Source organism: Trichechus manatus, unplaced genomic scaffold (genome assembly GCF_000243295.1).
Source record: "Trichechus manatus latirostris isolate Lorelei unplaced genomic scaffold, TriManLat1.0 scaffold00212, whole genome shotgun sequence".
NCBI lineage: Eukaryota > Metazoa > Chordata > Mammalia > Sirenia > Trichechidae > Trichechus > Trichechus manatus.
Genome location: NW_004444148.1, coordinates 2,875,990 through 2,894,771, shown reverse-complemented (window position 1 = coordinate 2,894,771; position 18,782 = coordinate 2,875,990). Strand labels below are relative to the sequence as shown.

The window sequence follows — 18,782 nt, the reverse complement described above, 5'->3', positions numbered from 1 at the left end:
ACATGAAAAAATGCTCCCGATCATTAGCCATTAGAGAAATGCAGATCAAAACTACAATGAGATATCATCTCACCCCAACAAGGCAAGTATTAATCACAAAACAAAACAGTAAATGCTGGACAGGTTGTGGAGAGACTGGAACACTTATACACTGTTGGTGGGAATGTAAAATGGTACAGCCACTTTGGAAGTTGATTTGGTGCTTCCTTAAAAAGCTAGAAATAGAAGTACCATACGATCCAGCTATCCTGCTCCTTGGAATATATCCTAGAGAAATAAGAGCTATCACACGAATAGATATATGCACACCCATGTTCACTGCAGCACTGTTCATAATAGCAGAAAGATGGAAACAACGTAGGTACCCATCAATGGACGAATGGAGAAACAAATTATGGTATATCCACACAATGGAATACTACACAAATATAAAGAACAATGATGAAGCCATGAAACATAACATGGAGGAAGCTGGAGGTCCTATTATGCTGAGTGAATTATTCAGTCACAGAAGGATAAATACTGTATAAGACCACTATTATAAGAACTCAAGGTTTAGACACAGAAGAAAACATTCTTTGATGGTTACGAGGATGGGGAGGGAGAATGAGGCTTATTTACTAACGAGGTAGTAGATAAGGATTATCTTAGGTGAAGGGAGGGAGAGTACACACTACAGGGGAAGTCAGCACAACTGGACTAAACCAAAGCTAAGAAGTTTCCTGAATACAGTCAAACACTTTGAGGGACAGAGTAGCAGGGGTAGGGGTCTGGGGACCAAGCTTTTAGGGGACGTCTAGGTCAATTGGCATTACAAAGCTTATTAAGAAAATGTTCTGCATCCTACTTTGGTGAGTGGCATTTGGGGTCTTAAAAGCTTGCAAGTGGCCATCTAAGATGCATCAATTGGTCCCAACCAGCTGGAGTAAAGGAGACTGAAGAACACCAAAGACACAAGGAAAGTAGTAGCCCAAGAGACAGAAAGGGCCACATAAACCAGAGACTTCATTATCCTGAGACCAAAAGATCTAGATGGTGCCCATTTACCACCAATGACTGCCCTGACTTAGAAAACAACAGAGAGTCCCTGATGGAGCAGGAGAAAGGTGTGGTGCAGAACTCAAATTCTAGTAAGAAGACCAGACTTAATGGTCTGACCAAGACTGGAGGAACCCTGGAAAGCATGGCCCCTGGATTCTCTGTCAGCCCAAAACTAAAACGATTTCCGAGGCCAACTCTTCAGACAGGGATTGGACTGGACTGTGGGACATAAAGTGATACTTTTGAGGAGTGTGCCTCTTAGCTTAAGTAGATACAAAAGACTAAACGGGCAGCTTTTGTCTGAAGGTGAGATGGGAAGATAGAGTTAGAAGCTGGTTGAATGGACATGGCGAATTGGGTGGAAAGGAGGAGTGTGCTGTCACAGTATGGGGGGAGCAATTAGAGTCATATAACAAAGTATGTGTAAATTTTTGTATGGGGAAAAATTAAAAAAAAGAAAATTTTTGGACAATCAAACAAAAGTAAAAGGTAATAAATCACGTGTAAGCCCACCACTGAGACACAAATTAGCACGCTTTGAAATTTTTTATGTGTATGTACTATTTTCCAAGAAAATGTTTAATACTTATTATTTTACAGACCACCTTTTAAAATGTAATATCTACCTACTGAGCATATTTCATGTCAATAAATAAAGGAATAAGTATTATTTAATGGCTGCATAATATTGTGTAGAATTTATTCCACTAGTCCTGTATTTTAGACACACATACTGTTTCTAATTTTTCTTCATTGTATACAGTGCTATGCTAAACATACATGTATAGCTCTTTGTATTTTTCTGATTTTTTTTTTTTTTTAGGATAAATTCCTAGAATTGTAAACGCTGAGTCAAAAGCGTTTGCACTTTTTTTTTTTTAATGGTTTTTGATATATACTGTCAAATTGTCCACTGGAAAGGTTTTACCAGTTTATACTGTACGGTTTATACAAGCTGTACTGAAGGCATTTGCAAAAAACAGAGCTCCAGGAATTGACAATACCAACTGAGACGTTTCAACAAATGGATATAACGCTGGAAGCACTCACTTGTCTATGCCAAGAAATTTAGAAGACAGCCACCTGGAGAGCTGACTGGAAGAGATCCATATTTTCGCTCATCCCAAAGAAAAGTGATCCAACAGAATGTGGGAATTATCAATGTCATTAATATCCCATGCAAGTAAAATTTTGCTGAAGATCATTCAATATAGGTTGCAGCAGTACATAGACAAGAAACTGCCGGAAATTCAAGCTGGATTCAGAAGAGGACGTAGAACCAGGGATACCATTGCTTATGTCAGGTGGATCTTGGCTGAAAGCAGAGAATGCCAGAAAGATGTTATCTTAGTCATCTAGTGCTGCTGTAACAGAAATACCACAAGCGGATGGCTTTAACAAAAAATGTTTGTTCTCTCACAATCCACTAGGCTAGAAGTCTGAATTCAGGACGCTGGCTCCAGGGGAAGGCTTTCTCTGTCAGCTCTGGTGGAAGGTCCTCGTCATCAGTCTTCCCTTGGTCTGGGAGCATCTCAGCATATGGAACCTCAGATCCAAAGGACACACTCTGCTTCTAGCACTGCTTTCTTGGTGGTATGAGGTCCCCATATCTCTCTGCTTGCTTCCCTCTTTTATATCTCATTACATCATAGTGATAGGATTTACAAGACATAGGGAAATCACATCAGATGACAAAACGGTAGACAATCATACGATACTGGGAATCATGACCTAACCAAGTTGACAGATACTTTTGGGGGACACAATTCAATCTATGACAGATGATTACCTGTGTTTTATTGACTATGCAAAGGCATTTGACTGTGAATCATAATAAATTATGGATAACATTGCAAAAAGTGGGAATTCCAGAACACTTAATTGTGCTCATGAGGAACATGTACATAGACCAAGAGGCAGTCATTTGAACAGAAGAAGGGGATACTGCAAGGTTTAAAATCAAGAAAGGTGTGCGTCAGGGTTGTATCCTTTCACCATACTTATTCAGTCTATATGCTGAGCAAATAATCCAAGAAACTGGACTGTATGAAGAAGAACGGGGCATCAGGATTGGAAGAAGACTCATTAACAACCTGTGTTGTGCAGATGATACAGTCTTGCTTGCTGCAAGTGAAGAAGACTTGAAGCATTTACTGATGAAGATCAAAGATAGCCTTCAATATGGATCACAGCTCAACATAAAGAAAACAGAAATCCTCACAACTGGGCCAATAAGCAACATCATGATAAACAGAGAAAAGATTGAAGTTGTCAAGGATTTCACTTCACTTGGATCCACAATCAGTGCCCATGGTTGCAGCAGTTAAGGAATCAAACGATGCATTGCTTTGGGCAAATCTGCTGTGAAAGACCTCTCTAAAGTGTTAAATTGCAACCATGTCACTTTGAGAACTAAGGTGCGCCTGATCCAAGCCATGGTATTTTCAGTTGCCTCATAGGCATGCAAAAGCTGGACAATGAATAAGGAAGACCGAAGATGAATTAATGCATTTGAATTATGGTGTTTGTGAAGAATATTATACCATGGAGAAGAATAAACAAATCTGTCTTGGGAAAAAGTACAGCCAGAATGCTCCTTAGAAGCGAGGATGGGGAGACGTCATCTCAAGTAATTTGGACATATTATTGGGAGGGACCAGTCACGGAGAAGGATACCATGCTTGGTAAAGTAGAGGGACAGCAAAAAAGAGAAAAACCCTCAAGGAGATGGATTGACACAATGGCTGGAATAATAGGTTCAAACATAGCAGCAATTGTGAGGACAGCACAGGACAGGCAGTGTTTCGTTCTGTTGTACACAGGTTCACTCTGAGTTGGAACCGATTTGTTGGCACCTAAAAACAAACAACAGCAACATACTCTACTAACAATCTATGAGAGTGATCCTTTCCCCATCAGTATTAACAGACAGTATTAGCAGTCTTTTGTCAATCTTATTTTGAAATCTCATTTTTTTTAATTTGAATTCCTTTGATTACTAATGAAGTTGAATATCCATTAACAAATTGTTTGATCATTTGTATTCCTTTTCCAAATTGCCTTTTCATACATTGTCTGCTTTATTATTGGGATACTTACTTTTTCTTCTTATTAATTTTAAGAGCCCTTAAAAATTAGAGCTACTAATCTTTCTCTGTCATAAATGTTCAAAATTTTGCTGTCATAAATGTTTTAAATGTCCACCATTTATTTAAGTGCCATATAAAAGTTCGGCAATTTTATGTAGTCATGTCTGTTGGTGTTTTTGAAAATAATTTTGACTGCCTTCTCTAAAAGTCTAGCTAGCTGAACTATATAGAAAACTGTTTACAAATTCATATAAATATCCCAAACCTGATAACGAAGCTGATTACAAAAGCTATCTAATCATGGAAATTTTCCAAGCAGCCCCATTCTCCTAGTTCATCTGAGTGGCGACACTACCCTTTGAGACCACAGAGGTTGTGGCTATACCCTTTGAGAGTGAGGCAGCTCTGCTTCCTGTGTTCCTTGTCTCTTCAGCTTCTGCTTCGTGGTTCCTTGGCCTCTCAGCCCCTTAGGCCTCACCACCAGTGTCCACCCTGCTGGGACAGGTGTTCCAAAGCTTTGTAGCTCCACCTATAAGTCCTAGAGGCACTCCACTCCACCAGTAAAGTTCAGCTGGAAGGCACTCAGCTCTCTTGCTCTGTGGGTTGGCAAGCCTAGCTCTATCAATAAGTACGCAGAGGCACCCCACTGCCAGGAAGGCTCCTGTGCAAAGGCACTTAGCTCTCTCACGCTGTTTCGCACTGGTCTCCTGGTTCTGCTGCTGCTGCTGGTTCTCTGCTGCTACTTCTCGCCCTCTGCCCTGTCTCCAGTGCAACAGCTCTCCTCATTTCCTTGTCAGTGCTCACCAGAATTGTCTTCGACATCCATAATTCCACCAAGAGTCTCTTCAAGGCAATCTAGGTTTTTACTGTTATGCACTTCAACTCTTCCAGCCTCTATCCATTCAGTTTCAAAACCACTTCCACATTTTAGGTATCTGTTAGAGCAGCACCCCACTCTTGGTACCAAATTCTGTCTTGGTTATTTAGTGCTGCTGTAACAGAAATAGCACAAGTGGATGGCTTAACAAACAAAAATTTATTCTCTCACAGTCTAGGAGGCTAGAAGTCTGAACTCAGGGTGCCAGCTCCAGGGGAAGGTTTTCTGTCTCTATCAACTCTGGGGGAAGGTCCTTGTCATCAGTCTTCCCTTGGTCTAGGAGCTTCTCAGCACAGGGAACCCATATCCAAGGATGTGCTATTCTCCTGGCTCTTATTTCTTGGTGATATGAGGTCTCCATGTCTCTCTGCTTGCTTCTCTCTTTTATATCTCAAAAGAGATTGACTTAAGACACAACCTAATCTTGTAGATTGGGTCCTGCCTCATTAACATAACTGCCTCTAATCCTGCCTCATTAACATCATAGAGGTAGGATTTACAACACTTAGAAAAATCACATCAGATGACAAAATGGTGGACAGTCATACAATACTGGCAATCATGGACTAGCCAAGTTGACACATTTTTTAGGGGGACACAATTCAATCCATAACACCATCAATATTGTCTTCTTGTGCAGTAAAATAGATGGGCTGTTGTGTCAGTTAAGGTTGATCGAAGAAGCAGAATTACTTTGTGTGATAAAGTATAAGAAATTTATTTACAAGGGTTAGAACTTACATAATTATAGGAGCTGGTAGACCAGTCTGTGCAGGCTATTCCCTCTGAGTCTACTGTTGAGTCTGAAGTTGCTGCAGATCAGCTAGATGAGGAGTTGGGAAGGGAAGCTGGATGTGAATAGAGCAAGAACAAACTGAAATCCTTGAGAACCAAATGGAACCTGCATGGGCCTCCGTCTTAGTCATCTAGTGCTGCTACAACAGAAATACCACAAGTGGATGGCTTTCACAAAGAGAAATTTATTTCTGCACAGTAAAGTAGGCTAAAAGTCCAAATTCAGGGCATCAGCTCCAGGGATAGCCTTTCTCTCTCTGTTGGCCTTCTCGTCAACGTTCCCCCTGGACTAGGAGCTTCTTCGCACAGGGACCCCGGGTCCAAAGTACACGCTTTGCTCCTGGCAGTGCTTGCTTGGTGGTAGGAGGTCCCCCTGTCTCTCTGCTCAGTTCTCTCTTTTATATCTCAAGAGATTGCCTCAGGATACAATCCACACCCCAAGTGCCACCCATCCACCCTCATTAACATCATAGAGGCAGGATTTACAACATATAGGAAAATCACACAATATTGGGAATCATGACTCAGCCAAATTGATACACACATTTTTGGGGGACATAATTCAATCCATGACAGCCTCTCACCAGATCCAACTTTAATGCTGTGGATGACCTGCAGGCAAGGCTGCTACTCGACCTTGAAGCTGCACATGCAGACCAGTATTTGGAGAAGCTGAAAAATGTCCCAGAAGAAAGAGCTGAGTGGAAGCTGAAGGAGCTGCAGGCCTAGCTGCTGTCTCATGCCAACAAGATGAGCTAACAGATCGGCAACAACACAAGAAAGCTGCCACCATGTCTGGTGCCTTGCCTCGTCCTTCACAGCGTAAAAAATATGGCTTCTGTTTAACTTCTGCCATCTACATCTCATGCAAAATGTCTTCTATAGGTAACACTGCCCAGAACTATACAGGAAGGGAATTCTGGGAAATGTGATTCCAATTTAGCTGAGTGAGTCAACATATCCAAAGCCACCAGAGCTCTAATTAGTCAATTTATCTTTTATGTCCTTTGATAAAGTTTTGTAGTTCTTGTCATGGATTGAATTGTGTCCCCTCAAAATATCTGTCAACTTGGTTAGGCCGTGGTTCTCAGTATTATGTGGTTGTCCTGCACTTTGTGATTGTAATTTTCCTGTGTGTTATAAATCCTAATCTCTGCCTGTGGTTTATGAGGCAAGATTAGATTATGTTAAAGAGAATTAGGATAGGATTGTAACATCCTTATTAAGGTCACATCCCTGATCCAGTGTAAAGGGAATATCCCTGGGGTGTGGCCTTCACCACCTTTTATCTTAAAAGAGATGAAAGGGAAGCAAGCAGAGAGTGGGGGACCTCATACCACCAAGAAAGCAGCACTGGGGGCAGAGTGCATCCTCTGGACCCGGTGTCCCTGCACCTGAGAAGCTTCTCAAACAGGGAAGATTGATGACAAGGACCTTTCTCCAGAGTTGACAGAGAGAGAAAGCCTTCCCGTGGAGCAAATTGCCATGAATTTGGACTTGTAGCCTACTAGACTGTGAGAGAATAAATTTCTCTTTGTTAAAGCCATCCACTTGAGGTATTTCTGTTGTAGCAACACTAGATGACTAAGACAATTCTTAATATACATTTCCTGATTAGTTTATTCCTTGGTATTTTGAATTTTTTGTTGCTGTTGTGAATGTTCATTTTTCTTTTAATGATTATTGCTGGTATATCGACAAAACTGTTTTACTATTTGTCTTGAATTAGTGACCTTTTGGAACTTAAATTCTAACAATTTTCAATTGATTCTCTTGTATAGGCAGTCATTTCACCTGCAAATTAATGTAATTATCTTCCTGACAAGGCAATGGTATATTTTATTTTTTTTGGCCTTAGCACATTGATCAAAACTGCCAGAATATTGTTACAGTAGTTGCACTGTTTCTGACTTTTAAGGTAAGTCTTCGGGTTTTGATCATTTTGGATTATGGTAAACTAGTGATTCTCAGTGTTCAGTAAACTTAAGAAATTACCTGGTATGCATACTTGCTAAAAACGCACGTTCCAAGAATTGTCAAAGAGGACCCCAGCTCACTCTGTTAAAGTCAAAGTAAAGAGTTTTATTGAAGGGATAGCAACTCGAGTGGGGAAACCAAGTTGGGGAACATGAAACGAAAGTGCAACATATCCCAAAGTGAGAGGGACTTTTTATACGGGAGAAGTCTAGAGAAGTAGTAATGATTAGTCATACATCAGTATTTATAAGTCATACATTAGTAATTATAGGTTGTACATTAGTTAATCTATAAACGTCCTGTCCTGGAGCTAGCCTACGTAAGCATTTTGTGAATATGGTTTTACTTATCTTTAAACGATAGGAGTGGCTTATACAAAAACATTCTTTTTGAGAGCAACTGTAGTTCTGACTAAACCATTGCCATCGCGTCAACTCTCACTCATAGGTCAGCAGTTCAAATCCACCAGGTGCTCCTTGGAAACTCTGTGGAGCAGTTCAACTGTCTTATAGGGTCGCTATGACTCGGAATTGACTCGATGGCAACGGGTTTGGTTTTGGGTTTTGGTAGTTCTGACTCTCCTCCCCTCATCTTCTCTGAGTTGGTGCAGGTTAACCCATTACTGTAAGCTTGGCTGGAATGTCTCTTATTTTTCAGGTATGAACAAAATGGAGTTCGTCTTGCATCCTGGGTAGAAGCTTCTCCTATGCCAAGTACCTAGATTTTGGGGGCTCTTTCACAGAATAGGAAACCCTGGTGGCGTAGTGATTAAGAGCTGTGGCTGTTAACCAAAAGATTGGTAGTTCGAATCCACCAGGTGCTCCTTGGAAACCCTATGGGGCAATTCTACTTTGTCCTATAGGGTCACTATGAGTTGGAATTGACTAGATGGCAATGAGTTTGGTTTTTTTTTTTTTTTTTTCACAGAATAAATGTTATATTTTATTAAATGCCTATTTAGCATTTAATATACAATAGGTGATGCCTAACAGATACAGTGAATGATAATTTTTCATTCATCCATTCAACAAATATTTATTAAGCACCCACTATGTGGTGAGAATATATTGATGAACAAAGCAAAGTTCCTGCTTTTGCTTTCTTTCCTGAAATGTTTACGGAGCATTAACACTTGAAAGATAGGCAAGTCTTTTGACTTTAAAAAATATTAACCTGCACCACTATTATTAAGCTTAGTTTCTCTGAGCTAATTAGGCCACTGTATGTTTCTTTTTTAACCCGTTAAAATGTGATGAATTATATTGCATTGTGATCAGAGAATTTTGTCTGAACATTTCTACTTTTTAGACTTCATTGAAGTTTTTTTCTTTTTGATGGCTGAGTAAATGTGTGGTTAATTTTTATAAATGTTCCATAGACATTTGAAAAGAATCAAGTTCTGTGTCATATAAAAAATTCTTGTGTATGAAATCATATTTGAAATTATTCTAGTTATCTATACCTTTTCTTCAGGGCTTTCAACTGGTTCCTTGGTGAGAATTTGCATTTCTGCCCCAGTTATACTGAATCAGAATCTACATTTTAACAAGATCCCCAGGTGATTCCTATGTATAACTTCCTGGGAACTTGTTAGAAATGCATATTCTCAGCAGGGGTTTGAACTGGAGCAAGCCATTTCTAAGCCTTGTTTTTCTTGACTACTTGGTTTATTTTATATACTTTACTGCTATGTTGTTTGACATGATCTTCTTACCTTATATAACTTTACTATGATGTGAATATTTTATCCATTTAGTCCCATTTAATCCCTTTTGCCTTGAATTCTACTGTGTTTAATGTTAATATTACCACTGCTGCTTTATTTTGGTTGTATTTTCTAGATAGATATTTTCCCATCTCTTTATTTCCAGTCTTGCTGATACTTTTTGTTTTATGTGTTTTCTTATAAACAGTAACTTGGTGGATGTTTCGTTTTGTCCCAGTTTAATTGTGTTTGTCTCTTTATAGAGAAATTTAACACATCCACATTTATTGTGATATTTTATATACTTGGTCCCTCTTGCATTTTAAATTTTTTTTAAGTTTTCTTCTTTGTTTTTTTTGTTTCCTGACAGTATTGATCATGTTTCTTTATTCTCTCCCTGCTTCCCCTCCCAGATTTAGAAGTCCTGCTTCTCAATTCCTTTTTTTTTTCTTCCCAGAAATAGTACATGGGTATTAAAATTTCTAAGGCAAAACTCTTAAAATTCATGATCTTCACATATGTGCCATAATTTAGTTATGTTTAGAATTATCCAGCCATGATCCTTTTTGCTCAGTGCTCTATAAATGATGTCCTACAATATTCTGGCATTTATGGTTGATGTCAGTCTTACTCCCTTTTGCAGGTAACTTTTTTTTTGGCCTGAAAACTCTAAGGATGTTCTTTTTGTTTTTGGAATGTATTTTTTCTTTTCAATGCCAAAGTCTTTGTCCTTTCTTTGCCCCCTGAGCTTTGGGAAAATTCTTTGGAATTGTTCTTATTTACTAATTCTGTCCTATGAAGCATTCATTCTACTATGCATTGCTTCTGTTGACTTTTTAATTGGGGACCAGAAGGTTTATCATCTTCGTAACCTCTTTCTTGTTCTCAGGGTGTCCTTTTTTCTTGAAAGCCTGCTATTGTTATTAGTATACAAATACACAAAGTGCGTTTAATTAACTTTTTCACATCTTTCTACTGATATAATTGACGTGTAATAAACTGTACATATTTAAAGTGTACAATTAGATATATTTTGACATGTGAAACTGTCACCACAGTCAAGATAATGAACATATCTGTCCTCCAAAAGTTTGCCTATGCCTCTTTGTAATCCTTCCTGCCCTTCCTTGTCCCCAGGCAATCACTGATCTGCTTTCTGTCACTGCAGATTAGTTTGTATTTTCTAGAATTTTATATAAACGGAAACATACACTATGTACTTTTTTTTATCTTCCTTCTTTCGCTTAGTATAGTTATTTTGAGATTCATCCATGTTGTGTGTGTTACTCATTTGTTTATTTTTATTTTGCACTTTGTTATCCATTCACTTGTTGATGGACATTTAGGTTGTTTTCAGATTGGAACTAATTCAAATAAACATACTGTGAACATCCATGTACAAGTTTTTGCATGGATATATACTCCCACTTCTATTGGGTAAATATAACTTAGGAGTGAAATGACTGAGTTATTATTTATGTTTAAATTTTTGAGAAACTGCTTAACTCTTTTTCCAGTCCCACCAGCAATGTATGAGAGTTCCAGTTGCCTCATATCCTTCTTAATACTTGGTATGGTGAGTCTTTAGTTTTAGCCATTTTAATAGATGTGTTTTGATCTCTCATTGTGGTTTTAATTTGCATTTTCCTAGTAATTTTTTATGTTGAGCATCTTCTCATATGCCTATTAGCCATTTTTATATCACCTTTAGTGCAGTACCTGTTCAAATCTTTTGCCCATTTTTGTACTGAGTTGTTTGTTTTTCTATTACTGTTCTTGAGAAATCTTTATATATTCTGGATGTAAGGTAAGAGATATCTTTATTAACTATGAGATTTATAAATATTTTCTCCCAGTCTGTTGCAAATATTTTCTCCCATTCTGTGGTTTTTCCTCATTCTCTTAACTGTGTCTTTCAGAGAGTAGAAGTTCTTAATTTTGATGTTTAATTTATTAAAATTTTTTCTTAATGTGTTGAGCATTTGGTGATGTAGCTAAGAACTCTTTGCATAACCCAAGGACACAAAAATATTCTCCTATGTTTTCTTACAGAAGTTTTATAGTTTTATGTTTTACATTTTGGTCTGAGATCCATTTTGACTTAATTTTTGTATATAGAGTATGGTATGGATTGAGGTTCATTATTTTTGCATATGGCTATCCAGTTGTTCCAGTACCATTTGTTGAATACCCTTTCTCCATTGAATTGTGTTTGTACCTTTGTCAAAAATCAATTGACTCTCTATGTGTGGGTCTATTTCTGAACTCTTTTCTTTTCCATTGATCTGTTTGTCTATTTTTACCCCAATACTGCACAGTCATAATTACGGTAGCTTTCTGATAGGTCTTGAAATCAGAAGGTATAAGTTCTCCAACTTAGTTTCTCTTTTTCAGTGTTGTTTTTGGCTATTCTAGGTCCTTTGTATTTCCATATAAATTTTAGAATATGTATAGTGAGGTACCTATAATTTTTTTATATCAGTTAAAGTTTTTTGGTTGGAGGTCAAAAAAAGGAAAAAGGTTTATTGGGAAAATGCTAGGGTAGCTCATAGTAGAGGGTGAGCTGCAGGAATTAGTGCAGCTCTGAGAACCTTAGGGATTAGACCTGGGGACTTGATGTTCTCATGATTCTCTTAGCCTCTTATGTTTGTGTCTCTCTGCATGTTGATTTCATTTTCCTGGACTGTTCCATGTAGTGTGGCTCATTTCCTCCAAGAAGAAGAGAACTTTTCCTCACCAGCTCCACTTAGCAAAATCCTGGAAAGGAGTTTGGCCCAGCCTGGGTCACTCTCATCACTAGATTAATCACTGTGGCCAGGGAGACAGGGAGCTCTAATTGGTCAGCTCTGGAGTTGGGGTATTGTGATAAACATTCTCCCAAAGGAAGGGAATGCTCTCATTAGAAGAAGTATTAGGAAGTAGTTGCTGGATAGGTAAACACAATGGATGTCCACTACCATATAGTACACATTGTTGAGAGACAGAAGAATAATTTGATGACCTCAAAGTAATAGACTTCAGTCAGTAGGCTTTCTAAAATTCTCCTTAATACACAGTGCTATATAAACCGTTGTTCCTATAAAGCTAACCTATTATCCTCAGGCCTTATGGTATATTACATATAACATGTTAAGAAATACTAGTTTTTACAACAGGGTTTTTTTTTTTTTAATATTTGTGAAATTATTGCTCACGTTGTATTGTTTGAATATTATGTGGCAGCCCATAATCTTCATTAATGTTTTTCTGTGCTTTCTATTATAGGTTGACTGGAAATGTAAACAAAATAGGCTGTTGGTTTCCTGATGGCTTTTAGTATATACTGACATTGGTTGTGATGGCATCAGAAACTGAGAAGATCCATGCTTTACTCCAGCCTTGTAGTACTGAATCTCTTATATCCAGCCTTGGTCTGGGAATATTATGCCTAGTAGCTGACAGACTTCTTCAGTTTCCCATAATTCAGCAAAATGACTGGCTTCGTGCCCTCTCAGATAATGCAGTACATTGTATGATTGGCATGTGGTCATGGGCAATAGTTATTGGAGTCAAGAAGAAGACTGATTTGGGAGAAATCGTTTTAGCTGGATTTTTAGCCTCTGTTATTGATATAGACCACTTTTTTCTGGCTGGATCTGTGTCTTTAAAGGTAAGAAGCATATATTGTCATTTTTCTGGTCTTTAACTTTTTTTTAGCACTGTTATACTGATCTTCACAGATCATTTTACAGCTAATTAGAATTAGCCTTATTATAAAATAAGAAAGTCCATTCATTCAGGTTTTTTTTTTTCAGCATCTAGTTCTTTCCCAAAGGAGCACATGGCTATGTTGTTAATCAAGTTATTTTCCATCGCAAAGTACAGGTAGTCTCTGACTTACGACAGAGTTCTGTTCCGACAACTCTGTCATAAGTCAGTTCTGACCTTTAATACTTTTTTGTTTGTTTTAGGTTTCATTATTATTGTCTTTTATTTTCAATATCCTTAAAAATCTGATCTTTATTTGTCTTTGGGAGTTGGAAACATTACATATAAACTTACAGATATATTTTAATGTGTACATACATATTACTAACAATAGGATGTACAAGAAAAAAAATCAGTCATAAGTGCATAACTTGAACGCATTGTAAGTCGGGGACTACCTGTACTATGGATGCACCCAGAAAATTATAGACTCGCTAATTGTACCAGAAAAGTTCAGTGATGGCTTTTAGAGAATGTATTTAGCTGATCTTGAAGGATTAGCCAAATGGTTTAAATTAATGGGGGTCATTCTCAGGGCTGTCCTAGTTTTTTTTGTTCAGTGTTCTTTCTTCAAGGCTTACATTTCCCCCCTTATTCTCTATGTCTTCTACTTAGCATGTAGCTCCTAGGTGCTCCATAAAAAGTTAAACAGTTTCCCACGGAGCGGCTGGTGGGTTCTAGCTCCCAACTTTTTGGTTAGCAGTCGAGTGTGTAACCACTACACCACAAGGGCTCGTTGGACCCCAGATCTACTGAAGCTAAAACTCTGAGGGCGTGGCATACAACGTTTTCTATCAAGTCCTTCAGTTGATTTTGATGCATGCTACAATTTAAGAACCACTGCTCTAGGGATTTTCCTCTTAATCCTCACCCTAAATTGGGTTACAGGCCTGTGACAAATATGTTATTGCCTGAGTAGGTGCATTTTGAGGACAAAACGATCCAAAAATTCCATTGCCAGTAAAGAGAAGATCCCCATGTTTTAATAGCCTAGGAGGTGGAGTTAACATGCCTTGATAAAAGATAAGAAACTGATGGATAGAAAATTACCCCAACTCTCAAAAGATAAACCAAGGCGGTGCCAATGTTTCCTTTTAAAAATAATGTGGCACCTACTCCAAGAAATGGTCAAATGATTCATTAAAGCCTAAAATTCTTGGAAACAACCGAAGTGTTCATGCAGAGATGAATAAATAAAATTTGCTAAATACATAAAATGGAATATTGTTTGGCCATAGTGAGAAATGAAGTTCTGATAACATGCTGTGACACAGATGAACCTTGGAAACATTATGCTCAGTGATACAAGTCAGACATAAAAGGACAAGTACTGTATGACCTCCTTTATATGAAATATCTAGAATGGCAAAGGCATAGAAGTCAAACTTTATTAGCGGTTAGCAGGGGCTGAGGGGGCAAAGGAGGTTATCCCTTAAGGGGAAATAAGAAAGTGGGGATGGCTGCACACCATGGTGAATATAATTAATGTCACTGAATGGTACACTTAAAAATAGTTTAAAAATGGCAAATTTTTGTATATATATTTTACCACAATAAAAAAATTGAAAAGAGTTGAATAGTTTTAAAATGATTCCAATCCTGGGGAATGCCTTTCATGAATTCATTCCCTGAGTCCCTCTTGGGGCCAGAGGCATGCATTTCAGTGAGCTGGCTGGAACACAGTCACTGGTAGAGAAATTGAGGAATTTCATTGAGGCATTCAGGGATTTAGCTATACAGTGACCCAGTTAGCATCTCAAATGAACAAAACATAAAATAGTAGTTGAGATAATATTTTCTGAGTCACAAGGCCTGTCTACCTTTTATGTGTTTATGTGTGTTATGTTGTAAAAAAATAGAGCAAGGACTTTGTCTGCTTTGTTCACCACTGCCAGGAACAGCACCTGGGTCTCCTAGTGGGTGTTCATTAAATATTGGTTGAACAAATGAGAAATTAACACTTCTTGTTCTAAATGTGCCAAGTACTGTACCAGGTATTTCTCGGAAGTTGTCACACTTACGCAGAAACTTATCAGTAAGTGCTGATTAAAGACAAATTTTAACTTTTTTGCTGTAAGTGGAGTCAGCACTGTTGTTTCAGATTGCAGGTTCTAGAGTCAGAAGACCTGAGCTTGAATCCTAGTTGTGTGATGTTAACAGAGCACTTCCTTCTCTATGTTAGCTTTTTAAAAAAAAAAAAAATTTTTTTTTTTATTGTGCTTTAGGTAAAAGTTTATAGAGCAGATTAGTTTCTCATTTGATAGTGTGTACATAAAGTGTTCCATGACATTGGTAGCATTCCCCACAATGTGTCAGTACTCTCCCCATTTCTCCAGTGGGTTCCCTGTTACCTTTTGTCCGGATTTTCTACCCCTTCCTGCCTGCTCACATCTTTGCTTTTGGGCAAATGTTGTCCTTTTGATCTTGTATAATTGATTGATCTAAGAAACACGTTCCTCTCAAGTGTTAAATTGTTTATTTTATGGGCCTGTCTGCTGTTTGGCTGAAATGTGGTCTCCAGGAATGGCTTCAGTTCCTATGTCTTAGGGCCATAGTCTTGGGGGTTCTTCCAGTCTCTGTCAGACCAGTAAATCTGGTCTTTCTTGTGAATTTGATTTTTTGTTCTACATTTTTCTCCTGCTCTGTCTGGGACCCTCTGTTGTGATCCCAGAGTGGTCAGTAGTGGTAGCTAAGCACCATCTAGTTCTACAGGTCTCAGGGTCATGTAGGCTGTGAGTTATGTGGTCCATTAGTCCTCTGGACTAATGGCTCCGTTGAGTCTTTGGTGTTTGTCGCTTTCCTTTGCTCCAAACGGGAAGAGACCAATAGTTGTATCTTAGATGATCGCTCGCAAGCTTTTAAGACCCCAGGCACTACTCACCAAAGTAGGATGCAGGATATTGTCTTTATGAACTGTGTTGTGCCAGTTGACCTAGATGTCCCCCAAGTTTCTGGTCCTTCGCCTTCAAGCCCTAGGAACTTTGTCCCACAAGGTGTTTGGTTATGTCTAAGAAGTTTTCATGACCGTGCCCGTTGTGTGCTCTGTTGTCTATATTAATATACATGCAGCATCTACAATTATGTATGTAGAAATATCCACAACCAAACCTTTATCTGCAGGTGGGTGTGCTCCCTTACACCCTCCCACACCTTTTTAGCATACCTGTCTAATTATGTGAGCCCTGGTGGCGTAGTGGTTAAGAGCTCGCCTGCTAACCAAAAGGTCAGCAGTTTCAATCCACCAGCTGCTCCTTGGAAACCGTATGGGAGAGTTCTGCTCTGTCCTATAGGGTCACTATTAGTTGGAATTGACGGCAACGGGTTCAACCGGTTATCTACCTGTGCATCTATTTGTAAATTATTGTTTATTAATACTATTGTTGCAGGATTGTCTGTATTATGGTAATTATCATAGTTGCTCTTTATTCTGGCATTCCTCTCAGTGTCTTCCTTTGCCTTGGTCATATTGTGATGACTTCCCCCATATAGTGTACTGCCTTTCCCTTCACCAGTATTAACACGTGTCTTCTATCTAGTTAGTAATTTTCCCTCTCTCCCTGTCCCATCCCTGGTAACCATCAAAGAATAGTTTTTTTGTTTGTTTTCTATGTGTAAACCTTTTCTTGTTTTTTTGTAATAGTGGTCTCATACAATATTTGCCCTTTTGTGATTGACGTATTTTACTCAGCATAATGTCCTCCAGATTCATCCATGTTGTTAGATGTTTCATCATTATCCTTTATCGTTGCGCAGTATTTCATAGTGAGTATGTACCACAGTTTTTTTAGCTATTCATCCATTGATGGGCACCTAGGTTGTTTCCATCTTTTTGCTATTGTCAATAATGCTGCAGTGAACATGGGTATGCATGTCTGTTTGTGTCACAGCTCTTATTTCTTTAGGGTATATATCTTAGAATGGGATTGCTAGATAATATATATTTCTATTTCTAAATTTTTAAGGAATCATCATACCATTTACCATAGTGGTTGTACAATTTACATTTCCACCAGCAGTATAAAAAAATCCCAGTCTTCGCACAACCTTGCTAACATTTATTATTTTCTGTTTTCTTTCTTTCTTTTTTTTTTTTTTTTTTGATTAGTACCATTATTGTTGGGGTGAGATGTTATATCATTGTAGTTTTGATTCGCCTCTCTCTAATGGCTAATGATCAGGAACATTTCTTCATGTGTCTGTTAGTCACTTGAATGTCTTCTTTGGTAAAGTGTCTGTTCATATCCTTTGCCCATTTTTTAATTGGATTGTTTGTCTTTTTGTTGTTGAGGTGTTGAAGTTTTCTATAAATTTTGGAGATTTGACCTTTGTCAGATATGTCATAGCCAAAAATTTTTTCCGAGTCTGTAGGTTCTCTTTTTACTCTTTTGCTGAGCATAACTTTTTAATTTTTAGGAGGTCCCATTTATCTAGTTCATCTTCTACTGTTTGTGTATTTTTAGTTATGTTTGGTATTCTGTTTTTGCCATATATTAAGGCTCCTAGTGTCCCTATTTTTTCTTTCATGATCTTTATAGTTTTAGGTTTTATATTTAGGTCTTTGATCCATGTTGAGTTAGTTTTCATGTATGGTGTGAAGTGTGGGGTCCTATTTCATTTTTTTACAGATAGACATTCAGTTTTTCCAGCACCATTTGTTAAAGATACTGTCTCTTCTCCATTTAATGGACTTTGGCCCTTTGTTGAAAATCAGCTGTCCATAGGTGGATGGATTTATGTCTTGTTTCTCAATTCTGTTCCATTGGTCTATATGTAATTATACCAGTACTAGGCTGTTTTGACTACCTTGGCTGTATAGTAGGTTCTGAGATCAGGTATTGTGAGGCCTCCTACTTTGTTCTTCTTCAGTAATAATTTACTTATCCAGGACCTCTTTCCTTTCCATATAAAGTTGGTGATTAGTTTTTCCATCTCGTTAAAGAACGTTGTTGGAATTTGGATGGGGATCACATTATAGATCGCTTTGGGTAGAATTGACATTTTCACAATGTTGAGTCTTCCTATCCCTGAGCATGGTATCTTTTCCCATTTATGTACGTCTCTTTTGGTTTCTTGTGGTAGTGTTTTGTAGTTTTTGTATAGGTCTTTACATCCCTGATTAGATTTATTCCTAAGTATTTTATCTTTTGGGGGGCTATTGTAAATTGTATTGCTTTCCTGATTTCCTTTTCGAAGTTCTCTTTTGTTGGTGTAGAGGAATCCAACGATTGTTGTATGTTGATCTTGTATCCTTCTATTTTGCTGTATCCTTCTATTAGTTCCAGTATCTTTCTTGCAGAATCTTTGGGATTTTCTGTAGGGTCATATCACTGTGAATAGGGATAGTTTTACTTCTTCCTTACCAATTTGAATGCCCTTTGTTTCCTTTTGTTGTCTTATTGCTCTGGTTAGGACTTTCAGTACAATGTTGAATAAGAGTGGTGATAAAGGGCATCCTTGTCTGGTTCCCATTCTCAAGGTGAATGCTTTCAGTCTCTCTCATTAAGAATAATGTTGGCTGTTGATTTTGTATAAATGCCCTTTATTATGTTGA

General features: G+C 38.0%; 1 protein-coding gene across 3 annotated transcripts in view; it reads left to right on the top strand.

Annotated features, from left to right (window-relative positions):
* TMEM267 (transmembrane protein 267) overlaps window positions 1-18,782 on the top strand; it is a 33,972-nt gene that overhangs the window by 6,156 nt on the left and 9,034 nt on the right. For 2 of the 3 annotated variants that reach the window (XM_023742512.1, XM_023742513.1), the window contains exon 2: window positions 12,749-13,133. In XM_023742512.1, the coding sequence (XP_023598280.1) occupies window positions 12,822-13,133 (312 nt within the window). In that variant the 5' untranslated portion in view covers window positions 12,749-12,821. Of the gene's footprint in view, window positions 1-12,710; window positions 13,134-18,782 lie in introns of those variants that run through there. The other variant, XM_004388449.2, reaches the window with a different exon arrangement.